Raw genomic sequence first — 26,328 nt, 5'->3', positions numbered from 1 at the left:
CCATTTTCATTTTGAACATTTTGACAATCGATTTTTATGTGGTTTTCAGGAAAGGTTGAAATGTTGAGATTTTTCTATGATAATTGCGAGCAAGATCAGAGAACAAGGTGGTAGAAAATTCTACTTCTTGCATGCACCACATGTTTCGCGTAGTAGTGTATAATTTATTCAATTCATAAATTGAATATTATATAACATTAATGTGTGACTTTAGGACCTGGAGGGCAGTGCGAAGCGGTGGAAGAAGTTTGTAGAGAGTGAGGCGATCGAAAAGGAGAAGTTCCCGCAGGAGTGGAAGAACAAGACCTCCCTTCAGCGACTCTGCATGCTCCGAGCACTCAGACCAGACAGGATGACATACGCCATCTCGTGAGTACTCGACTCGAGGTTTCCAGACCAAATTTAAGCAAGATTTGAGACGTTTGAGTGGTTTTGTTAAACGATAGCGCTCAAAATCTTGCTTTACCAGCTCTGATTAGTTGACAAAATTTTCGCGCTTTAGGTCCCGCGCTGTTGAGAAGTTTCCCCCGCCTAGACTAAACTGCACTTTGTTGTATAATAATTTACAAAAAATTGCAACAGAGTTAGTTAAAAGAGCAATCTGCCAATTTTGTTCAAATTTTGCATGCAATTTTGAATTTTTTCCAAATAATTCGCTTTTGCGTGCAATAATTGTCTGAAATTGTCTTTTGCTCTTTTTACTTATTTTTTTCTTTTCCATTTTTTTCAATTCTCCATACCTAGCAACGGTTATTCACAGTTGATCCTTTAAAGTTGATCCTTTAAAGACTAAGCATCTCATTATTCCAAATAACACTATATATTTTTCACTTTGCTAAGGGAGGGAAATCAGTGACACAACAGTGCCATGTTGTTCCGTAAAGAGCCGGACAACTTGTATGTTGGTTGCTTCTTTCGTAGTTAAATTAATATTTTCATCTTTGGTGAGCCTAATCTGAATAAAAATAAAGAATCACCTGTTGAACATTTTGAATTGCTAATCTCAAAAGGCCAATAATTAATCTATGACCACAATCTATGTTTTTTTTTGTATTTCAGACTGTTCATTGAGGAGCGACTGGGTAAGAAATACACGGAGAACAGGTCGATTCCCTTCCCAGACTCCTACAAGGAGAGCGGACCTGCAATTCCCATGTTCTTCATCCTTTCACCAGGTATGAATTATTTCATTAAAACTTACGCTTGTATCAATGAAATAAGTTATAAGATTAGGAGTAACAGTCTATGAGGGATCGAATTACTCAACCAACTCTTGTGGGATAATACGAGTCAATTTTTCGAATATATGTGTGTTAAAATAAACAGCAGGCAAATAATCAAGCAGCCCACGTCAATAAAATTTATTAAGAGTGATGAACGTAGTGAAGACTCTTATATAGGTCTTGGTGATTTTTATTTTTTTTTCAGGAAAAAGTCTAAAAAATCTTTATTAACTACAGATGTGCATTCATACATATTGATGCATTTATGATTGAACTTAGGTATATATCCACTTTTTGAATTCAATTGAAATTCATCTGCTGAAAGTGACGTAAATAGCACTCTCCAAATACGAACGTGGAAATGGCGCGAAGAAAACGCGAACTATTTCTAGTTTCGAAAGTGGAATTTAATTTTGAAGATTTCCCAGCGGAATAAAAATTTTGATCCAGTTGGCTATAGTTGGGTTCATGTTATCAAAAAAGCGCCAGTCTTAAATTGTTTCAGAAATTCAAAGAGCTTAAAGGGCATCTATTTTTTCTTTGAAAGTCGAAAGTTGAGATTTTTTCAACAAAGTTAGTGTTTTTTTTTAATGTTGCGTTTTCAATGTTGCGTTCATGTTGAATAATGAACTTGCGCTCATTACTCTTTTCTAATCTTCGATTGGCTATGTTTTTTGATTAGGGATGCTTAAAAAATAGACTGGGGGACCCTTTGGGTGATCAGGAGATCAAAATTTTGATAAGTGAGCGTTTTTCGATGTTTTCATAGTACGCGAGCATTTATGCTTATTCAGACTCATTTCCTCGGCAGACTAGTTCAAAAGCTACGCTAATTCGATTTCGTTCCAGACGTAAAAAAAACTGTTGGTAGTTTAGAGAAAAAACATCCCGAAGGTTTTTTTTAAATTAAGTTTTTTTAGTTTTTACAATTGATTCTTTTGAAACCGGTTAGTACTAGTAGTAGTAGCAAAAGACTTTATTTACCAAAAAAGGAAGTTTAATTTTAACGAATTACCTAACGAATTACCTTTTTCAATTAACAGAATAGTGATTTGATCAAACTACAACAATCCGTTTTTTCAGGCGTGGACCCATTGGTGGATGTGGAGGCGCTGGGCAAGAAGATTGGGTTCACTTTTGACGCCAAGAACTTCCACAATGTCTCCCTCGGACAAGGACAAGAGATAGTGGCTGAATCGGCAATCGCAAAAGCCTCAGAGGAAGGTAGGTAGTGCATCTATTTCGGATTGCTAGACAGTTAAGAATGGTTCGAATCTCAATCTGGCAGAAAATAATTCAATATTTGTGAGTAGTAACTTAAGAATGCTTATTTATAACCAACTTTTATAGAAACTTTTGTAGCAGTGCCATCGTCAGGTATATAATTTGAGGCATATTGAACAGTTAATTTTAAAGAACATTTGGAAACAAGGTTAGCCGGTTACTGTGCAAGTAGCACAAAATGTTCCGACCAGTCTTAAAAAATACAAAAAAAAAGTTTTTTCAAATTCGCGTCGTTTTTTTCCTGCGTGCTGTGATACAAAGATCTGAAGGGAAAAAAAGAACTTAGGCATATTTCAGAATCAGGTCAATTGTAAAACAGTTTTTGAAGAAAAATGACTAGAAAAACGAAAAAAAAAATTGAATTTTCAAGTTTTAGATTCTCAAAATTGCGCTCGAAATTAGACCAAAAGTCTAAAATTTCAAACCGGTTTTTCCCGACACTGAAAAAAGTTTCAAAATTTTTTTATGTCGTTCCAATCACGACTGAAAACGCTTTAATATGATATATCATTCAACCCAGTCCGATGATTATTTGTGGTACCTGATTTTGCGTGGAAAACAAAAAGCAAAAAAAACTAAAACGCACCTGAATCCAAAGTTTCTCCCCGTTTTCAATGGTCGGAACAATAATCAAATGGCAGAAAAGTCGGGAGTCCTTTTAAATGGAAGATGGAAGAGATTTTATATCAGTCATTTTTATACGGGTTTCATTGTTTTGGTAACCTGTCTGTTATAATAGTACCAGAATTTTGGAGTTTAAAAAAGTTGGGCCATTTTACGCCATAAGCTCGAGTTAATTAATCATTCTTTTAGGCCATTGGGTCATTCTACAAAATGTGCACTTGGTTGCAAAATGGCTGCCGACTCTGGAAAAGAGGATGGAAGAGGCTGCGGCCACTGCGCATGAGTCATACAGGATCTACATCTCGGCCGAGCCAGCCCCCACCCCGGCGTCGCATATTTTGCCCCAGGGTATTCTGGAAAACAGCATCAAGATCACGAATGAGCCGCCTACTGGCATGTTTGCTAATTTGCACAAAGCCCTCGATAATTTCGACCAGGTGCGTGTTTTGAGATGATCTTGCAAGTACTTTGTCACAGCTTTATGGCACACCTTTAAATCTCAGTACCATTAACTAGGAGTGGTATTCGAATTTTATTTCCCATTTTTAAAAGTTTAAGGGTCTCTCTCTACCATACATTGAAATCATTTTATAACGAAAGTAACTCTCTGATCGCTGTTTCCGATTTTCGATTGAAAATATGTATCATTTTTTTCGACACGCACTCTCCAACCTGAACTAGTTACGTATCTAGTTAATAATTAAATATTTAGACAATTAGTTAATTGTTTCAGGACACGATGGAGATGTGCTCGAAGGAGGCAGAGTTCAAGAGCATCCTGTTCTCCCTCTGTTACTTCCACGCTGTCATCGCCGAGAGGAGGAAGTTCGGACCCCAAGGATGGAACAGGGGATACCCATTCAACACCGGAGACCTCAAAATCAGCGCCATGGTAAGCAGCTAATTCATTTTCCAAAAGTTTCGCGAATTGTTTCGACCAAATTACTCGTTTCTGATTGGCTGTGAACGAAACATTTTGTTCCATAGTAAGCACGTGAATATTATCCCCTAAACCGGATAGAGGGGGGGGGGGGGTCGTTCACTTTTTCCTAGTAATTCTTCATTTTATGCAATTATCTATTCATTCTAACCAATTGTTAATCATCATCACTAATTCGGGCCCCGAAAATCATCTAAGCAATCCATTTTGTTGAGTTAACATTAAAAACGCCGCTCTAAAACCTCTTTTGGCTTCATATACGTCGGTATAATATGTAAAACTTTCATTACGACAAGCAGTTAGTCGAATCGTATCTGGTATTTTTGTTGTCTATCGTCGAAAAATAAATTAGTGTAGGTAGTGTAGTTCTATAGGAATGAAGCTCAATCAGAGTCAGAGGTGCACCATATTTTGTAATGTGATGATAATGGTAAAACTCGTTTTGATTTCAATTTTTTTTTCATAATGCTTCAAATCGGAGTGACTTTTACAGAATTAAAAGTTGAGTTTTACAAATTAGCTCGCGAAACTGCAATGAAGTTGCTTCAACAGCATGAAATGATGTCTTTAGTCACTGCATCTCACAATTTGATTTTGTAAAAAAAAACGAAACTGATAATTATTTTTGCTTAACTTTGTGACCCCTTTTTTATAGAAAAGTGAATAAACCAGCCGGAAACTAATAGAGCAAAAAATCAGCCGAAAGTCACGTCATTTGTGTTGAATTTTGAGTGGTTTTTGTAGCTGTTTCATAACTGTTGCATAATGATTATGTAACTGGTCAGTGTTTTCTTCGTTTTGCAGGTGTTGTTCAACTACCTGGAGAACAATGCGAAGGTGCCGTGGGAGGATCTGAGGTATCTGTTTGGGGAGATCATGTACGGGGGACACATCACAGACGACTGGGACAGGCGACTCTGCAGGACATTCCTCGAGGAGTTCATGGGACCAGACCAGGTACCCTAATTGGCTATGATCTTACACTATCTCCCTCCGTCCCATTTTAAAACTTATTCTAGAATTTTATTTTAAAATTTTAAAAATTGTTCATATGGTAGTGCGCACGTACCAAATTTTGTTCAAATAAGTTCATGTTGGAATGTTGTTTTTTGAAGTTTAGATCATCAATCATATTTCAATCGAATTTCAGAAAAAGTCAAAGGGAGAACTGGAAAAGAGCTCTTTTTTGAGCATCCGATTCAAATACACAGATCGATTATCATTATAAAGATTAATTGTCCTGGAAGTCCAAGTGTTTTCGTGAGTCATAGATTTTCTTGCGTTTTTGTTAACTCATGGTTAGATTTTTGTTTAGCTGGACAGTGAGATCTGGCTGGCTCCTGGATTTGCCACTGCTCCCAACAGTGACTACAAGGGATACCACACCTACATAGACGAAGCACTCCCAGCTGAGAGTCCAGGTAATAACTAACAACACCCGAGAGGTCAGATACAGTTAAAGTAGGTTTCCATCGAAAAGAATGAAAAGGATGTTCTTTTGTACCGATAAAAAAGAGTTTCTTCTGAAAACTTTCGATACCTTGCTTTTCAATGGGACACTTCATTTCACATATATCAATGCAATGACCGTAAATTACTCGATAATAGTTTTAGTAATACAAAGTATGATATTTGGGTCCTGAAAATATAGCTGGTTTCTGAGGAAAAACTTACGTACTATAAAATCTTCGGAAAAAGTATTTGCAATTGCTGCTCACTTTGAGTTTTAGAAATTTTCTCAAAATGGCGAGAGCCAACTTTCATACTTACTTTTTCTGGGGACCAAACTATCATACTTGTTTCAGTTAGGAGTAAATAGTTGATGCTTTCAAATATATCTTATATTTCTTTGTTTTCTTGTCCTTAGTGCTGTACGGTCTGCACCCGAATGCGGAGATTGACTTCCTGACGACGACTAGCGAGAAGTTGTTTCGCACAGTGATGGAAATGCAGCCCAAGGACGCGGGAGGGGGCGACGACGGGGGAATGTCCAAGGAGGAAATGGTAAGCGAATACATTCTATCATGCATTTTCTCCGAAAAACAAATCATTTCTCTTGCCGCAGTTTTTTCCGAGAAGTAACATGTTCTCCTGTCGCAGTTTTTTCCGAGAAGCAACCGAAAATTAACATGTAATTTTTTACCAGGGAAGGAACAGCGGTGCTCCGTAAAAACTGAACAGATCGTATGATGTTCTTTTCCCTAGTCAATGAATCGTGTAAATCTTAAACGACAGTCCATAAAAAATCGACGCAAAAAATATCCCGCACTCGAAAGTGTTTTGTCAAGATACATCATATTTTTTATTTTCCGTCAAAGCTATTATACGTTTAATCCTGGGTAATGTAATTCACCGATCAAACTAACACAAAACAGAATCAAACAGAAAATATCCGAGAAAACTTTGAAACGAATTGATGAATAAATTTTTCTCGATCATTTTATTTTAAAAGGAAGAAAGTTAATTCAATAAAAATTCACGTTTTTGCTGATATATTTTATAACAGCAAAAAGTCCTGAAAGTGATTCTAGTTCAATTTTGTTTTCTCGCCTTTACAACTGTGATGCTTTCTGAAGGCCTCCAGTCGTAAATCGAGCAATGTCTCATTTGACTTCGGATGGCTTAACGACTGCCACCCTCCGTTAACTGAAGAACTATGGGTAAAAATATGGAGACAAAAATCATCTTCATTTATAGCTTAATATCCTCACTTTTTTTGGAACCTAATTGCATTGCTTATTATCACACGAGGTTTCATAAAAATTTTCATATAGCTCTATCGCTTCAAATAAGTCTCAAAATTGCTTTTGGCCGAACGAAACCGTTCGAAGTTAGAAATGAGCTTCGTCTTCATGAAAATTTAGCGAAAATTTTCAGCTTCTTTATAATATTTTCATGCTTCTTCTCAATTTTAAATCTTCATTCATTCAATTACGCGATGGAATTGCGGTTATATTGACAAGAAGGTTTCGAACACTAAATCTCAATGCTGCAGAAAAAACCATGAAAAGTTTTGTCAAAGTAACAAACTTTTTCCATACTTACTACCCTTGCGACAAGCAACGGTATTGCAATCGGTTACTAGACTTTTTCCCCTAAACAACTTTGTTCACAGAATGGTCAAATGGTAATCAGTATATTTCATACCCGCTACATAAATGGTTACTTTTACCGCTGTATTGCTAATTAAGTCGGCTTGCTTGCCTGGTAATTTATTTCGGTAACTTTTTGTCGGTTTTTTCAGTACTTTTTTCTTCATATTCCAGAGGGTAAATATAATGCATGTTTCCTTATTTTTTGTATACTCCAAAACTTTCTGTTAGAAAAGAAAAACTGAAGGAAAAAATTGCAAAAAAAAAATCATTTTTTTCGGATGCCTGGTTTCTGTTTTTTTGTTTAATCAAAAAGTGCGTGGAATTAGTTTTAACTTTTATGTGATGTGTATTTAGGATCGACCGTATTGTTTGAATGTCAAAAAATTTTCGAAAGAAATTCCAAAATGTTTTTTTATTTGCATTTTTGACTTGACTGTTTTGTCAACGAAGATATGTGGCAAAATTTGCACGAGAGTCAGGTGTGTGCTTCTTTCTGGCTGAAATACCTGAATTCGTTTTTTTGTCCATTTAACTGGTATTTTTTTTTGTTTCGATCTATCAGCTCTCTTAACGTTTTGTATCAACTTCATATTCGATAATTTTGATGTAATTGGGTTATTTTTATAAGCCTTAAGAGTTTTTTCAGGTTTTCTACAATTTTTTTGTCGTCGAATTTATTTGAGTGCTTTCAATTTTTTGTAGTTTGTTTTCAATTTTTTCATTTTGCTCTTAGTTTATAGCCAATAACGGACAGGACCTTTTCATAAACTCAATTGTTCCTGTAGGACATGAAGGTTCCTCATTTGCAAAATTTAAAGCAAAGTTTTTTAGTACATTCAGAACTATTGGATATCGGTTTTTTGGACTAAAATTTTCTTATCATTTCCATCTATTGGTTGTAAGAAAGACATGAATGAAGTTTGTGTTGCCTGAATCCTTCTTATGTTGTTCAACAATTGCATTAAAACGTTTCGTGATTTTTCAAGCTTAAGATTTTTTTAAAACAGAATCCATTCAAGTTTTTCTTTTGCCACAACATCTTTAGTTATTTCTCATTTTTTTGTATCCCAAATGGTGTGAAGCTCAGTTTCGTCTCTGTGTACAATTATAGACGTAGACTTTTTGCTAGTCTGAAATTGTTCTGAAATTGTATGACTGAAGCCTTATTCGCTACCGTATACACCACATCTTATATGACCTTTGACCCCTTTTTTGTGCTGGGCTGTGTAGGTGAAGCAGACGCTGGATGACATAATGGAGAAGTTGCCAGAGTCGTTCAACATGGTGGAGTTGAGTGGGAAGACGGAGGAGAAGACGCCCTACACTGTGGTGTGTCTGCAGGAGTGTGAGAGGATGAACACCCTCACCAACACCATCAGGGGGTCCCTCAAGGAACTGAACTTGGGTGAGGAATTATAGAGGGGGGCTTCTTTTGGTTAATTGTGATCGATGAGGTTCTGTTATGATAGAATTAGAATGATACGGTTGCTAAAAATCTAGAAGTGTCAAGTTGGTTTCCTATAATTGAACACCTTCGTCAACAGCATCGGGGAAGGGGGAGCTTTTTTGGTTAATGGTGATAAATATTGTCATGTATAATAGAATGATATGGTCCCGACACGAATGTTGGTATTTACTAAAGATACTGAATTTGGCCAGAAAATAAGCTTTTTTTTCATGTCAATCCTTTATAAATCATGAATCATTTCAAAGTATCGCCCTTAGGAAAAAAAGTGTTCGCTTAAAAAAGTTTTGTCGCCATACCGCTCATACATATTAAATTTCAAAAGGGAACTGTTCTTTGACAGCATCAGATTAATTGCTGAACCAGTTAATGATCTTTAGCAGTCGTTTTAATATTGGTTTCTGCTCCAGATGTAACCTTTAACTTTATGTAATCTGACTGAGAAAAAAATGAGTGAAAAGTATGTGAAACCGGAAACTGACTAACGATGCGCTCTTATCATTCTAAGAATTTTGTTTTAAATAAATTTGAAGGATTTTGAATTTGATGTTGAAATTTGATTGTATAGGTCTGAAAGGTGAGTTAACAATCACGCCTCAGATGGAGGAATTGATGAATGCTCTGTTCCTGGACAGTGTTCCTGGCCCCTGGGAGGCCAAAGCGTATCCCTCCACTTTCGGACTGGGCCAGTGGTATGCGGATCTACTGCTGAGGATCAAAGAACTCGAGATATGGTCCAACGATTTCTCACTACCCAACACTGTGAGTACCAAGTTGGCTCCCTTCTCAAGGCCGAAGGACCAATTGGCCAAAAATTTTCAACCAATCCACATTGTTTGAATTGTTCAACTTCGATTGTTTTTTTGCGAATTTTTGAGAAATGGGTTTTGATTGTCTAAAATAGATTTCTACTCTGAACGATTCCTCTTCACAAGTATTCTTAAACAGACTCTCGTTGCCTGAATGAAAACTCTTGGTTATCAGCTCTTTGCAAAGTTTACGCCTTAAAAGCAAAACATTCAAGTCAATGTTTTTCGACACAGACAATTTTTTTTTCGATAGTTTTTTTTTCGAATCAGGACATCACGGACATTAAAAAAACTCACCCTCGGCCATAGCAGTTCCATTACTCCTATACTATAAGTGTTCATAGGAAAAGCTTTGTTTTAGGTATGGCTCGGCGGTTTATTCAACCCTCAATCCTTCCTCACAGCCATCATGCAGCAGACTGCGCGTAAGAACGAATGGCCACTTGACCGAATGACCATCTCGTGTGACGTCACAAAGAAGAGCAAGGAGGACTTCGGCAGTCCCCCCAGAGAGGGTGCTTATGTGTATGGACTGTTCATGGAGGGCGCCAGATGGGACACACAAAGTGGCTTGCTCTCCGAGGCTAGGCTGAAAGAGTTGACCCCTAGCATGCCCGTATGCTACCTCAAAGGTATGCTATTCAGAGGGAGAGGGAGGTTTTGGAAAAGCAAAACAGGGGTTCGGAACTGGGTTGCAAAAAAAATCAATGGCGATAATATGATTATAAAAATTGTGCGAGATTTTTCTAATTTGTTTTACGGCTTATTTATATTCTTATATATTATATATATTCTAGTTTAAATTGGCCAATATATATTCTATTGACTATAAAGCCTGAATTTCAAGTTATTTGTTTTTTTTTAGTCAACAAAAATTATAAACAATACCAAGACTGTTTTTATAGTTTTCACAATTTCTGTTTTATTTTTCACTTTTTGTCAGTTTGAGTGCAAATTTTTAGCGTTTTACCTTTTTTGTCTATTGTAGCTATTCCCGTGGACAAGGCAGATCTGAAGAACATGTACCCCTGCCCTGTCTACAAGACCCGAATCAGGGGTCCCACTTTCGTCTGGGTATTTAACCTGAAGACCAAGGAGAAACCTTCCAAGTGAGTAGCCCCCAAAATTATCAGAAGAAAAGTTTTAAAGCACAGAAAAAAACGGACAATTAATAAAAATCCATAGCAGAATTTAAAATCAGAAAAAAACGTACAAACAAATAATTTGCTTAAAACATTCATAAGCATGAAAGGAAATCAAAAATTGATTTTAAACAGAGTATTTTTTGCATTTTCTTGAAATCAAATAATGATTTTGAGTATTTATAGCATAAACTGAAATCAAAAATAACATTAGAGTAATGAAATGAAATTTAAAAAATAGCCTTAATTGGAATTAAAAAACTCCAATTAAGAGTTTTCTTATCATAAATTCAAATCAAAAAATGTTTTAAGAGTGTTCTGAGGATAAACTAAAATAAAAAAAATCATAATTTTAGAATGTTCTTAGCATAGTTTGAAATAAAAAATGCTTTAAAGTATTCTTATTAGAAATTGAAATTGAAAAAAGATTTTAGAGTATTTTTAGCATAAATTGAAATTTAATTTTGTTTCAGAGTTTTTGAAATTGAACTGTAAACATGATTTTGGAGTTTTGATAGCATAAATTGAATTTTTTTGGAGAATTCTTAGCATAAATTGAAATCAAAAAATGATTTTAGAGTATTAATAGCTCAAATTGAAAGCAAAAAATGATCTTAGCACATTCTTAGCAATTCAAAATTATACCAAAACGTTGCATATGCAAAGAGATCCCTAAAATTTGATTCAATCAACTTGCTTCAGATTAAAAGTTGATCAGATTTTGCTTGGTTAGTATATCGCGACACTCGAAAGTCAACCAAAATGCAAATTGACACCAAATAGTTTTTAAACTTTTTCAGTTTAACAGGCTTGAGTCAGCTTTATGAAGTTGAGTGGTTTCTGTTTTCAGGTGGATCATGGGCGGTGTAGCTCTACTGCTCAGTGTATAGAAGTCACTACAAAACAAGGGATCCACAACAAAACGAGGAGGTCACACACAAGCATGACTAGGAAAAATAGAAACTTGCACTCGAATATGATTCAAAAATTGAACCTGATAATTTTGAAAAATGTCTTAAATCTCTTTGACAATAAAATCATATCAATTTCTTGTTTTTTGCTTTGTGAAAAAGATTCGACAATTCAAGCTAAACTTACTGAAAGCTAAAGAGATTGAATCAAAAGGGGTTTAATGTAGTGGTGGTTGGTTCGATGTTAATTCAAAACTCTTCCTTTTTGACCACCTGCGAAAAATGTAATATGGAACGAGAAAAAGCGCTACTATCAGCTTGTCTAGAAATCTTCAGGTCTGCTATATATTGACCATATTTGGTAGTGGAAGCAACCTTCAATCGGATCCAAAATAATCCCGAATAGATCCGAATTAAGTTTGAGTTTTTTTGAGTTTTTTCCAAACCGAAAGCACCGAAGAGCTTCAAACTGATAACTTTCTGAACCCAATTGGACATCTACGTCAACTAAAAGGCTGAAAAAGCAGAACAAATTGCGGAATAAAGGCCGTTACTGCGGTCTATTCACAGATTGATACGAAAAATGTTTTTGCTCCACATTTTTTTTCTTTAGTTTTTTTCTTTAGTTTATTGTGTTCGTGGAACATAGGGATTGGTAAAGACAAATGTTTAAAAACAAACTGCTTCTATCAAGAGAAATTTCTGAATTCGTTAAATGGTTTTTAAAAAAGTTTTAGCAAAAAAACTAAGTATAAAGTCTTGTAGTTTTAAGCTTTGTTTTTTCGTTCCAATCACAGTCAATGTCAAACAAATGTCATTTAAGTGAATATACATATAATTAGTTTGCCTCAAGTTGTTTTTGACTAGTTTTATGCCACGCTCAAATAATCGCTTTTGGGTTTTCAGACTTAAAGATAAATTCCTAAAGTTTCGGATAAATTAAAGAAAAAAAACATCGCAAAACTGTTTTTCTCAAACTCCTGCAATTTTATCCAATACAATCACATCGTGAATTGTTTTGTTTCATTTGAACTGAACACAGTTGATTTTTCATCGAAGAGTATAAACATTGTACTTGAAAACTTTAATTGTTAGAGCCGAAAATCTGAATGAAAAACTTAACCCTTCCTTATACTTTCCATTAATTTTTTTCGAATGTTAGAACAATAAACGTTCATTTTTTTGATGATTTCTTTACATGAAGCTCATATTCAACTAACACAAGAGGTACTTGAAAAACTAGAGAATCGAAGTATCATAATACACACTTGACTATATGACTATCTAAGCACAGAAACAGTTGGTTCTGACGCCCTTAGAAGTTGGTTTTTGAAGAGAAAAAACTCAGCAAATTTTTTCAAAACAGAAGTAAGCTTAAACTAAACATGCTAAATATTTCTGAATTTTACCAATCAATTTTACTTAAGTAAACTATTACCAAAACGAAATGATTTTGCAACTAACCCGCGCTGGTTTTTCTACTTTTTTTAATCTACTTGAACGAGAACACGACAAACACAGTCGTACAAAACGCCCCCACACATGTGTGGTGAGGGAATTAAAAAGCTAATCCTAAAGACCGGAATTCTAGGATAAAGTGGTTGTTTTTTTCTCATGAAAAAGTTTCCTGTCGGCTTAGGTAGCCGAAGGTAAAACCAGTTATTGAAATCAAATTTAGGATAGAAAGTGTTGTTGAATAAGCTACAAAACTCTAACCGGATTCACAAACTAGGTCAAACGACAAAGTACTAATCGAAGTGTGAAAGCACTACGAACAAAACCAGTTAGTTTGGTCTTGGCAAATTAGGTTGAATAGCACCGTTGAATGAAATTAGATTACTACAGAGAAGGGCAAGTAATGGCCATCCAGATAGCTGACTAATTTTATGATTTGCTCAGCTACTCAAGTCATCCTCTTTTAATTTTTTTTTATAGGTTTTAAGTTTTCCGACCATACATAGGTTGCATTTCAGTCTTTTTTTCTGTTAGGCGTTCAAAATTTTTGATGCCATCAAGTTCTGGTCCCAATGCTCTTTCCTTCCCGCATGAATAGTCTGTATGAATTTCGTCGACATCCTCTTGAGCTGTGTCGTAATTGGATGCCGATTGCGTCTCCATTATTCGTTCTGTTTCTGCGAGTACTCGTTCCCTTTGTTCCCGTCGCTTTTGTTCCCGGATGCCCTTTTCAGTGCTCGTTGTCGAAACCGTGGGTGTTTCATCTCGGAAGTGTACGGGACCTAGATCGTTCAAATTGATCGTATCGCTCGTTTCTCGCGATTAATCTATCCGGGTTTCTGGTAGTTTTCCCGATTTCAGTGTTGTCTGAGCCTCCGCTTTTTTCTGTCTGATTTGTATTTTTCTAGTCCTTAGCCTGAATCTCTTAGTCAGCGCGTCTTCGCTTTGTGTCAAATGAATCAGGGCTTAACTTGACGAAACTTGAATCTACCTGCAATGCCGGTGGCGATATGGTCTCAGCTGTCTTGTCTCTAGTGTTCGGCGGGCTAGATGTGCGTGATATAGAGGTTTTCTTGGATGTAGGCGTGTGATCCTATTTTTTGATACTCGTTTTCTCTTCGATTCTGATGGGCTCCGGCGTTTTCGTATTTCGTCCTTCTCTGCATGACGATTTTCTGTAGAGCCCGTTATTTTCCGCAAGATGTGCTTTTGGTGTCACTTCAATTTGGTTCTCGCTGTGTTCCGGGTGGCCGGACTGACCCGTGTCGTTTGCTGAGCTTTACTGCTCGGCGGTGATCCTTTCTTTGCTGCAAACTTCCACAGTGGGAATCTCTCGATAGTCGGGGCCAAGTCCGAGTGGTAAACAACCTATTGCCTTTTTCCCGAGCGTTTAAATCGTATTCGCTGCGTTTGTTGCTTGTAAGATCGTTGTGCCCTCTGGTTCGTCTATATCCAGTGTTGGCCTATTTGTCCATCCGCTTTCTTGTTTGCTCATTTCGCCATTTTTTTTCATCTTTATTACCGATGTCACTGCGTGTGTCTGTGTCCCTTCTTTGCTCGTCAGACATCAGCGTCGTTACCAGCGTTTCCTTGTCTAAACAGGACTTAACAACTTTATCCTAATTAAGTTCAGCCAACTGGTTTTTTTATACTTTGTTTGAAAGCGGCGAGTTCGGTTTGGGCGCGACGTTGGCCACGAATGGTGTCAGCCCGATAGTTTTAGTGATGTTGTTTTGAAGGAAGCTAACAGTTCTTTAATTGCGTTTTTGAGCTTCAAGGATTCTTTTCTGTCTTCTCTTTTGCATCTGAACAGTTTTTATCAAGCGTTCGACCAATCCTTAAGTACGATGGTCTTTTGATGGGGCTGCAATTGGATCTACATTATGGTTCCACACTGTTCAGTTGGTGCCGCCCCTGAAGCTTTAGCATGATTGAAGACTTCAGCCGCAGAGAATTTTGAAAATTGATCTATGGCTAATAGGATGCACATCTCTTCCTTATGTATCGCTCCGCAAAATCCATTTGAGTTTCTTGACTTGGTTCTTCTATTTTTTTTTCAGCGGTTGCCAATCAGATTTTGAAATCATGGGGTTGTGCTCTTACCGATTGTGGAACGGGGTTTTCTCGGCTTTGCTAATGAGGGATCGATGTTTGAGTGGTCCGCTCCAAAGCTGAGGTCATTCCTAGTTAACTCGAGTGAGGGGCGTGGAAATTGTCGACATCATCCATCTCTCAGAGCTGATGATTTTGCTACTTTCTCGTCTACAAAAACAATCCTTCCTTCTACATCAACTTTTAAGAATTGACACTTTTCAGTGCTCGTTGTCGAAACCGTGGGTGTTTCATCTCGGAAGTGTACGGGACCTAGATCGTTCAAATTGATCGTATCGCTCGTTTCTCGCGATTAATCTATCCGGGTTTCTGGTAGTTTTCCCGATTTCAGTGTTGTCTGAGCCTCCGCTTTTTTCTGTCTGATTTGTATTTTTCTAGTCCTTAGCCTGAATCTCGTAGTCAGCTCGTCTTCGCTTTGTGTCAAATGAATCAGGGCTTAACTTGACGAAACTTGAATCTACCTGCAATGCCGGTGGCGATATGGTCTCAGCTGTCTTGTCTCTAGTGTTCGGCGGGCTAGATGTGCGTGATATAGAGGTTTTCTTGGATGTAGGCGTGTGATCCTATTTTTTGATACTCGTTTTCTCTTCGATTCTGATGGGCTCCGGCGTTTTCGCATTTCGTCCTTCTCCTTTGCATGACAATTTTTTGTAGAGCCCGTTATTTTCCGCAAGATGTGCTTTTGGTATCACTTCATTTTGGTTCTCGCTGTGCTCCGTGTGGCCGGACTGACCCGTGTCGTTTGCTGAGCTTTACTGCTCGGCGGTAATCCTTTCTTTGCTGCAAACTTCCACAGTGGGAATCTCTCGATAGTCGGGGCTAAGTCCGAGTGGTAAACAACGTATTGCCTTTTTCCCGAGCGTTTCATCGTATTCGCTGCGTTTGTTGCTTGTAAGATCGTTGTGCCCTCTGGTTCGTCTATATCCAGTGTTGGCCTATTTGTCCATCCGCTTTCTTGTTTGCTCATTTCGCCATTTTTTTTCATCTTTATTTCCGATGTCACTGCGTGTGTCTGTGTCCCTTCTTTGCTCGTCAGACATCAGAGTCGTTCCCAGGGTTTCCTTGTCTAAACAGGACTTAACAACTTTATCCTAATTAAGTTCAGCCAACTGGTTTTTTTTTTACTTTTGTTCGAAAGCGGCGAGTTCGGTTTGGGCGCGACGTTGGCCACGAATGGTGTCAGCCCGATAGTTTTAGTGATATTGTTCTGAAGGAAGCTAACAGTTCATTAATTGCGTTTTTGAGCTTCAAGGATTCTTTTCTGTCTTCTCTTTTGCATCCTAACAGTTTTTATCAAGCGTTTGACCAATCCTTAAGTACGATGGTCTTTTGATGGGGCTACGATTGGATCTACATTATGGTTTCACACTGTTCAGTTGTTGCCGCCCCTGAAGCTTTAGCATGATTGAAGACTTCAGCCGCAGAGAATTTTGAAAATTGATCTATGGCTAATAGGATGCACACCTCTTCCTTATGTATCGCTCCGCAAAATCCATTTGAGTTTCTTGACTTGGTTCTTCTATTTTTTTTTCAGCGGTTGCCAGTCAGATTTTGAAATCATTGGGGTTGATGCTCTTACCGATTGTGCAATGGGGTTTTCTCGGCTTTGCTAATGAGGGATCGATGTTTGAGTGGTCCCCTCCAAAGCTGAGGTCATTCCTAGTTAACCCGAGTGAGTGGCGTGGAAATTGTCGACGCATCCATCTCTCAGAACTGATGATATTGCCACTTTCTCGTCTCACAAACAATCCTTCCTTCTAAATCAACTTTTAAGAATTGACTTTTTGCGATGATTACTGATAAGTTTTCCGAATCTAACCTTTCCAGAGATTTTTCGCCCCACAATGTTGAAGTTGCTCTGAAATTTTTCCACTGGATCCGATGGTAGTTGTGAGTAAGCTTTCCGCCCTTTCTTGTAGGTTAATTAGGATGCATCTACCCTTTTAATGGGTAGACGTAACGTCTCAGTAGAATTGTGATCGAACAGGGAAATTACCTGCGAATCCGATTCGTGTGAGGAGACGCCTAATTTTCTGAGCTAGTTTCATTTTTAGCATTCATTCGTCTGAAGGTATTCCCATAATCTTGACCCTTGTCGTAACGTTCTTTTGTCATCCTTAAACCAACTTTTTTCAGATTATCCCTGCCCAGTACTTGTCTGAGCCCGTTATCCGTCTGTTGAAAGTAAGCGTCCGGCTGATTGTAAATCTGTTAAGTTAGTTCCATGCGACTGTATCGCTCTGTGGTTGTATGTCTTGACAGGCGGCGGATTTTGATCTGGCTACCAGGAATATTTGCTGCAGTTTTTCACTACCTTTTCCGCCATCCACTAGGGAACGATTGTGGTTACGCTGTCGTTTTCTGCTATAAACATGAGTTCCACTTCTTCGATTTTTATACGAATCTTGTGTCCTTCAATGGCCTATACGAATCTTGAGTCCTTCGGTTTTCGATCCCAGATCCTCGGTGTCCACATGCAACAGATGCTATCCTCAGGTGAAGAATCGTTATACAAGTGCAGGTCGGCCAATGTAATGCTACATCCTCTTTCTCCGAATCTGGCTGTTGTTTGTCGATGTAGTTTATTCGACATCTAGTTCTTTTTTGGGAGGACATTCTATTATCTGATGACAATTAATGTTGACAAACTTGCTCGAAATGATTCTTTTCCCCGCAGTTACTGCAGAATATTCCACTGCAAACTGCTGACCCCTGCAAACCGCATCCCCGGCAGGGGCTCGTTATCTCTGATCCTTGGCCTCTGGATGACTAATTTTTATCCGTTTGTCTTTGATTGTAGTTCCAGTTATTTTCAATGATCGCTACGTCCCGACCCTTTTGATGTACTTTCCTGAAATACGTCTTTTAATGTCTTCGTTTTTCTGCCAGTTGATTTCTCGTTTTTCCAGGTTGATTGCCAAATGCAAGCATTGTGCCGGATCTAGTGTCTTTTTTAATAACTATTTTTGAATGACACTAGTGACCAGAATTAGAGTAAAAAATTTCTGAGCCATCGGTCTTCCATGGGATTATGCCCACTGGGTTTATGCCGGCTGGGTTTATGCCGACTGGGTTTTTCTCCTTTGCTGGCTGTGCCAGGTAATCAGTTAATGAGCTAATCCTAAAAACCGGAACTCAGAATATAGTGGTTGTTTTCAGATGAGTAACTTTCTTGTCGGACGAAAGGTACCCTAAAATAAAACCGGTAATCGAAAATCATTTCAGGATAGATATATTTCTTCAATATTATACAAATCTCTAACCGTGTTCACAATCTAGGTCAAACGACAAAGTATTGTTCGTTGTGTGAAAACTAAAGACAAGGAAAAAGACATGAAGGACAAATCTACAGACAAGGACAAGTCATGGCCATCCAGATGGCCTACTACTACGATTTGGTTGGCTTATCCGGCTAGTGAGGTACTCAAACCTGAATCAACCCCCACCCCCACCAAACCACCCGAAAAAAACCAACCCCTCCTCTGAACCACTCCCTCCTCTTGAAATACCATCCCACCCCACCCAAGCTGAACCGACCCCGTTAAAAAATATCTTGATCTTTGACAAGGAAAAAAACCGATTATAATTGAATTGCCACCAATTTTTAAATGTTTTATATAGACAAAGTCGAAACAGCGCTTTGCAATCTCATGCGAGAATCTAACAAAAATCAGTTCAAGAGTGTTTGCGAAACGCCGTTTTGACTCTATATGAAGCATTAAAGTTTATTGCAAGTCAATTATTATCGGTTGTCTTTCCTTTTTATAGGTCAATTTTGTCCATTTTAATGAGATTTTTGTTCAACGCACATAAAACTTTTTGTACTTTTGTAACTTAGGTTGGCTCTCTTGTTGGTAGCATTTTTCCACTGTTTGTTTCGCAACTTTGATTTTTGTTACTATTTTATGTTAATTAACATGTCAACTTTAGTTTTGTCCCCCCTCCTGAAGCATTTCCCCTCTTCAGTCAGGTTGATTAGCTGGAGGTGGGGTGCTTTTGCAAGACCAGAGGGGCGCTTCAGTTGGTTGGGGCTGGTACTGGTGATTAGGGTGGTTGCTTCAGGTGTGGGGGCGAGGGCGAATGGGCAAATGTTGGGGTGCAGTTTTCAAGGGGGCCAAGGGGCAAACCTTTGGCTGGGAGAGGTTAACAGTATTGAATTGCAATTTGAAAAAAAATTTCGATTTTGAGTAGGCCGTACATCTGCTGGCTCTTTTCCAGTTTCCCCCCACCCTTTCAAATTCATTTTTGAAAAGTCTATTTAAAGTTGTCATAATGCAATGAAATTTGGCGTGGTGAACAAATCGACAATGCTGAACAGATTTGTTTTTCATACTTTACAGCGTAACATCACGCATTTAGTCGCAATAACCCGTGAACCAAACATAAAACTCAGTATTTTGAAAGGGGGGAAACTGGAAAAGAGCCCATCTGCTTTGCAAAGTTTCACTTTACTCATTTCAAAAACTGCAGAAACTCTTCCTCAGAAAAAGTTCCTCTAGAAACGAGTGTTAGATTTTTCAAATATTCAGTCCTGTCTAGTCTTGTCTTTTTCCTACATGACAATTGATTTGATGACATAACATAGTTAGTGATCTTTGAAAAAAATTATGAAAAGCAAGAAACACTAGACTAAAGACTAATCAAGATTATTACGCACTAGACTAAAGATTATGCAAAACAAATTTTGCTTAAGTGATTGCTTTTGATCAGCTTATGTCTGACCTCTAGACACTAGCTTTAACAAAAATGTGCACTAACTTCAACAAAGATGTTCAGTATGATCTGGTAATTCAAGCAAAAAAGCATTTTTCATCTCATCTGATCTTCTTCAGGCTTTTGCATTTTATTCAGATGGAAAAAAAAACTATCTCAAAGAAAAAAACATAAATTTTTCATATTGCTTCCAAACAGCGTTGTATGCGTTAACGTTCGGTAACATCAACCAAACTTTGCAAATTTATAAAAAAAACTATTTGAGACTTTCACCCTTTCTAGAAAATTAGTGATTTCAATTGTTTGGTTGCACGAGATAGTTATTTCAAAGTTGACTTCTTTGTTACATTTCATTTCTGAGCTCATCTGTTTCCAACTATTTAGGAGAGTTTTTTGATTTTCCATGTAAACAGCTTGGTTCCATATATTGCAATTGGCAATTTTCACTCGGACTTTTTTGTAATTGCAAAACGAATTGAGTAAAAAGGGGTTTGTGATAGTTTCTAAACATAAAAACTAGACACTGATGAATCCTAAAATTGGCTCTGCTGATGTCGGCTCTGGCTGTCCTAGTAATTTGTCGGTCAAAATGATGACTGTCGGCTGTGGCGATTTTGCTTTGGTTTCTTCTGGTTGATGCTGGTTGATGATTTATGCTATTTTGTCTGCTGACTTCGCTAATGGTTGTTGTTGTTGTTTAATGAGACGCTGCTGCTGTTAGTTGTTGCGCTGAAACTTGATTTCTTGAATCTCCGGGCAAATAGCGATTTGTGGAGCAAGTTCCTTGAGTATTGTCGGGCGTGGCTGCTAACTTCTGGTTTAATTCATTGTCTCCTGTCATTGTCTCCTGCAAACTTTGTCTCCTGTACTCTTTGTATCCAGTAATAGTTGTTTCCTGTAGTCTTTCGTTTCCTGCGGCATTTCCAAATGCGTTGCTTTGCTTGATTCTGTAATTTTAATTTCTTTTTGAATCCAAAATTAGTCAATGAGTTGCCTCAAAAGGGCTTCCAACTCCGTTGTATTCTGTGGTTTGACAGCTGTTCTTTTCTTCTGTTGGGCTTAAAATTTTTATTTCGACCAAGATCAGATGCGGGCGTTGAAGTTATTTGAAGCCCGTTGGTGCTGAGACCTGTTGCTGTTGTAAGTGGATTTCGTATACTAAAAATTTTGTCGTTTTCTTCTGCTGGCAATGATTATTGCTGGCGTTTGTTCGTTGAGACGTTTCATGAATAGTGATCGTATTGTTTTGGGATGCCACTAAGTCGTCCAATGTTTGACTGGAAATTTTGTTTTTTCTTTTGAGATGACGCAGGGCGTCGACCGTGCTGGGAAGATTGCTGTTCGGTATGATTTCGCATCTGTGGTCGAAATGAAGATGAGCGCCTTGACTTCCTGTTTTTCCTTGTTTCGAATTTTTTATGTCAGTTGATAGTCGTGATTAGCTCCACTGATCCTTTTTCAGTTATAGTACCTGGCATGTCATTTTCCTCATCCTCGTAACAATTTTGACAGATAATTTTGCGATTCGTTTGTATCGAGATTTTTTTGATGTTTCGTTCCTTGAATAGTCACTGAAAAACGTCGGTGTTGCGGTCTGTTGCTTTCGAAAAACTGTCTGCTGTGTGTTTGTTGTGTTGGTGTCGTCTTTTAATCCTGTTGATGATTTCAAGTCCATTAAAAATCAAGTGTGTTCTGTATGTCGTGCTAAAGATTGAAGATCAATTGGCTGGTCCGTTCCAAACTTTAATTGGTGCTGCTAATATCTGCTGTCAATCGACTGTTATTGGGTGATTCAAGTTTTTGCTGTCACTTGATATGCAGAAACTGTTTTCTGTTTTTTGTTGTCTATCTCGTTCGTTCCTACGATTGTCCAGCCTACAGTTGACTTCTCTGCGTGTGGAAAGTTAGTTGATCTGTTGTTTGTCGTTTGGGGTTAATTGTTTCGATGCTTTTTGTTAATAGTATGATGCATATTGAGTTGTCGCTGAACGTGGGATACGCGATGTGGTCCAAGTGGTCGTGTTTCCTAGAGGTGCTCTGGAACTTGTCGTTTTCTGCTGCGCTGACGTTAATGTCCTATTTTACAATAACGTTTCGAAGATAAATGTTGTCGAAGTATTTACGAATGGGTGAATTGTGTGACCCACTGTCATGGCGTCCATAATACGCGAGTCCAAGAATCCTACAGTGTGAATCGGGCTCCTGTGTTTCAATTCTTGCAGTAGCAAAAAATGTGACGTTTCTGTGATACGTAGCTATTCGTACTTCCACTATCAAGAAAAGCGTACACGTCGATGTAATTGTGGTGATGCTGTAGGGTCACTGGTACTAACAAGCATTGACTGGTTTGAATGATTTGGTTTCTCGCTGGTGTTGAACTGCGGCGCTGTTGTTGTTGATTGTCGTGCAATTTAGGTTGATGAAGCTGGTTGGATTTGCGGCATATGTGGCAACCTTTCACTGTTTTGGTGGGCAATGTGAACACTGTGTTTTGTCCAGAGGCTAAACGTAGTACTGGCTGCAGTATGCTGAGTGGTGATTCTGTCCGTCAAAGGGACGTAGGGCTCGGGTGTTTGTGTTTTTTTTTGAGAATTGTTCTGTCAACGCTTGTTGGTTAGTGATTGAGCTCAATTGGTGTGTCAATGGCTTGGCGCAATTTGCTGCCGATTGCTCGAATCCAGGTTCCTCTGCTGCGGCCGCATTTGCAGTAAGTAATCCTTTAAACTGTCTCTTCCTTTCGTTGAAGGCGATTAGAATATGCTACTCGGTGTTCTGAGTGGAAAAATGGTGCGTCTATTGAAGCTGCTGCTGATGTTTTATTTTGCTGACGTCAAATTGTATCTATATTGATGCCGTCATTAAGCCCGAGCGTTCAAATTGTTTCAACTATGTTAATGATCAAGTTCGGATATTCCATGTACGAATCCTTGTGATGAGTTGATTTGTGCTTGCAATTCCAGATTCTGCTACCGAAGTCGTCGATGAAGATGTCTGGTCGTCCATAATCGTCGTTGTTGTTCGTGAAGAGCGGCGTTGTACAATTGGATGTTGCAAGCCAATCCACAGATGGCTTGGTTGGTTTTCGTAGTGTCTGGAGATGGGGCATCTTTTCGGCGTCTGAAAATGGCTGTTTGCAAATTTCTGCTTGAACCAAACCAACCACATGTTCTTTTTCATTGGTTTCCGTCGATTGGTGTGTCGATGGCTTGGCGCAATTTGCTGCCGATTGCTCGAATCCAGGTTCCTCTGCTGCGGCCGCATTTGCAGTAAGTAATCCTTTGAACTGTCTCTTCCATTCGTTGAAGGCGATTAGAATATGCTACTCGGTGTTCTGAGTGGAAAAATGTTGCGTCCATTGAAGCTGCTGCTGATGTTTTATTTTGCTGACGTCAAATTGTATCTATATTTTTGCCGTCATTAAGCACGAGCGTTCAAATTGTTTCAACTATGTTAATGGTCAAGTTCGGATATTCCATGTACGAATCCTTGTGTTGAGTTGATTTGTGCTTGCAATTCCAGATTCTGCTACCGAAGTCGTCGATGAAGATGTCTGGTCGTCCATAATCGTCGTCGTAGTTCGTGAAGAGCGGCGTTGTACAATTGGATGTTGCAAGCCAATCCACAGATGGCTTGGTTGGTTTTCGTAGTGTCTGGAGATGGGGCATCTTTTCGGCGTCTGAAAATGGCTGTTTGCAAATTTCTGCTTGAACCAAAGCAACCACATGTTCTTTTTCATTGGTTTCCGTCGATTGGTGTGTCGATGGCTTGGCGCAATTTGCTGCCGATTGCTCGAATCCAGGTTCCTCTGCTGCGGCCGCATTTGCAGTAAGTAATCCTTTGAACTGTCTCTTCCATTCGTTGAAGGCGATTAGAATATGCTACTCGGTGTTCTGAGTGGAAAAATGTTGCGTCCATTGAAGCTGCTGCTGATGTTTTATTTTGCTGATGTCAAATTGTATCTATATTGTTGCCGTCATTAAGCACGAGCGTTCAAATTGTTTCAACTATGTTAATGGTCAAGTTCGGATATTCCATGTACGAATCCTTGTGTTGAGTTGATTTGTGCTTGCAATTCCAGATTCTGCTACCGAAGTCGTCGATGAAGATGTCTGGTCGTCCAAAATCGTCGTCGTAGTTCGTGAAGAGCGGCGTTGTACAATTGGATGTTGCAAGCCAATCCACAGATGGCTTGGTTGGTTTTCGTGGTTGGTTTGGTTGGTTTTCGATGCTTTTTGTTAATAGTATGATGCATATTGAGTTGTCGCTGAACGTGGGATACGCGATGTGGTCCAAGTGGTCGTGTTTCCTAGAGGTGCTCTGGAACTTGTCGTTTTCTGCTGCGCTGACGTTAATGTCCTATTTTACAATAACGTTTCGAAGATAAATGTTGTCGAAGTATTTACGAATGGGTGAATTGTGTGACCCACTGTCATGGCGTCCATAATACGCGAGTCCAAGAATCCTACAGTGTGAATCGGGCTCCTGTGTTTCAATTCTTGCAGTAGCAAACAATGTGACGTTTCTGTGATACGTAGCTATTCGTACTTCCACTATCAAGAAAAGCGTACACGTCGATGTAATTGTGGTGATGCTGTAGGGTCACTGGTACTAACAAGCATTGACTGGTTTGAATGATTTGGTTTCTCGCTGGTGTTGAACTGCGGCGCTGTTGTTGTTGATTGTCGTGCAATTTAGGTTGATGAAACTGGTTGGATTTGCGGCATATGTGGCAACCTTTCACTGTTTTGGTGGGCAATGTGAACACTGTGTTTTGTCCAGAGGCTAAACGTAGTACTGGCTGCAGTATGCTGAGTGGTGATTCTGTCCGTCAAACGGACGTAGGGCTCGGGTGTTTGTTTTTTTTTTGAGAATTGTTCTGTCAACGCTTGTTGGTTAGTGATTGAGCTCAATTGGTGTGTCGATGGCTTGGCGCAATTTGCTGCTGATTGCTCGAATCCAGGTTCCTCTGCTGCGGCCGCATTTGCAGTAAGTAATCCTTTGAACTGTCTCTTCCTTTCGTTGAAGGCGATTAGAATATGCTACTCGGTGTTCTGAGTGGAAAAATGGTGCGTCTATTGAAGCTGCTGCTGATGTTTTATTTTGCTGACGTCAAATTGTATCTATATTGATGCCGTCATTAAGCCCGAGCGTTCAAATTGTTTCAACTATGTTAATGGTCAAGTTCGGATATTCCATGTACGAATCCTTGTGTTGAGTTGATTTGTGCTTGCAATTCCAGATTCTGCTACCGAAGTCGTCGATGAAGATGTCTGGTCGTCCAAAATCGTCGTCGTAGTTCGTGAAGAGCGGCGTTGTACAATTGGATGTTGCAAGCCAATCCACAGATGGCTTGGTTGGTTTTCGTAGTGTCTGGAGATGGGGCATCTTTTCGGCGTCTGAAAATGGCTGTTTGCAAATTTCTGCTTGAACCAAACCAACCACATGTTCCTTTTCATTGGTTTCCGTCGATTGGATCAACCTTGATCTTTATTGCTCGTGCCATCTGTCTGTACGATACTTGTGACGTCTTGTTATTGACAGTCGAACTGAAAATGGCATTTTTATCTGATTTAAACTCGGAATGGTTTTTGAAATGACTGCTGTGGTTGTCGGAAATTGTCGTTATAGGTTTTTTGATTATGCCGCTGTTTTTTTGGGAAAACTGATCCTGGGGTTTAAAATTTCGGTTTTCTTTGTCCATGGGGGTTGCATTGTTGTGTCTGATGTCACTGGGGAGCGCTGCGATAGTTGATTACATTTGATGTTGGGAGTAGCTGACCAAATGTATCATCGAGGGGTTGCATTGTTTCATGAGCTGTTGCGGTACGTTGATGTTCAATGGCGATGTTATCACTGGGGATTGTCGTATTTGCTGTCGAATGATCCAATGAGTGCTGCAGAATAAGAGGTGTTGGGTGCTTGAAATAAATCACCATGAGTATTATGCGGTTGTGGAGTTGTCTCAGTTGTATATGTTCGTAGCTGAGATGTCGAATGATCCAATGAGTGCTGCAGAATAAGAGGTGTTGGGTGCTTGAAATAAATCACCATGAGTATTATGCGGTTGTGGAGTTGTCTCAGTTGTATATGTTCGTAGCTCGTTTTTAGCTCAATTTCAGTATTATCTTTCCAAAATCCAGCCGAAGTGGTCTCGTTGGCTTTTTTCACAAACAATCCCACTCTCATCAGGACCACGTCTCCTTTCTGTATCTTTTTCTTCTGGAAGTCAATTATCTAGGCGATCAAAGGAGATGCATCATCCCTTACTTGTTTCCCTACCCTCTCTAGTCTTGGTGTCAAAAATGGCCACTGAAAATTGCTGCAGTCGTAACGGTACCCCAATGCTTCTCATTTTTTTCCTGTCCTCACCGCTTTCAGGCGATCATTTCCCGGAACCATAATTTCAAAATTAATGATAGAGAACTCTGTACTTGATGCCGGTCGTGCTTATCTGGCCGTAGGTTGTACCCACCTGCCATATTCGAGATCTCTAGACGCAGGATATCATCGATTACCATCAAGATATCCAAAAACGCGTGAAATTACCTCAACGCG

The 26,328-nt window shown here is 38.8% G+C and overlaps 1 protein-coding gene across 1 annotated transcript in view; it reads left to right on the top strand.

Annotated features, from left to right (window-relative positions):
* Positions 1 to 11,631, top strand: part of LOC134853922 (dynein beta chain, ciliary-like) — a 51,715-nt gene extending 40,084 nt beyond the window's left edge. Inside the window, exons 44-56 of the mRNA XM_063869893.1 lie at positions 215 to 369; positions 1,060 to 1,175; positions 2,307 to 2,447; positions 3,321 to 3,568; positions 3,865 to 4,023; positions 4,876 to 5,028; positions 5,387 to 5,492; positions 5,939 to 6,075; positions 8,397 to 8,571; positions 9,200 to 9,393; positions 9,802 to 10,072; positions 10,429 to 10,549; positions 11,433 to 11,631. Coding sequence (XP_063725963.1) covers positions 215 to 369; positions 1,060 to 1,175; positions 2,307 to 2,447; positions 3,321 to 3,568; positions 3,865 to 4,023; positions 4,876 to 5,028; positions 5,387 to 5,492; positions 5,939 to 6,075; positions 8,397 to 8,571; positions 9,200 to 9,393; positions 9,802 to 10,072; positions 10,429 to 10,549; positions 11,433 to 11,472 — 2,016 coding nt within the window. The 3' untranslated portion in view covers positions 11,473 to 11,631. The remainder of the gene's footprint in view (positions 1 to 214; positions 370 to 1,059; positions 1,176 to 2,306; positions 2,448 to 3,320; positions 3,569 to 3,864; positions 4,024 to 4,875; positions 5,029 to 5,386; positions 5,493 to 5,938; positions 6,076 to 8,396; positions 8,572 to 9,199; positions 9,394 to 9,801; positions 10,073 to 10,428; positions 10,550 to 11,432) is intronic.
* The last annotated feature ends 14,697 nt before the right edge of the window (positions 11,632 to 26,328 follow it).

Source organism: Symsagittifera roscoffensis, chromosome 9, assembly GCF_963678635.1.
Source record: "Symsagittifera roscoffensis chromosome 9, txSymRosc1.1, whole genome shotgun sequence".
NCBI classification, from domain to species: domain Eukaryota; kingdom Metazoa; phylum Xenacoelomorpha; order Acoela; family Convolutidae; genus Symsagittifera; species Symsagittifera roscoffensis.
This window is presented reverse-complemented; position numbering and strand designations above follow the sequence as displayed.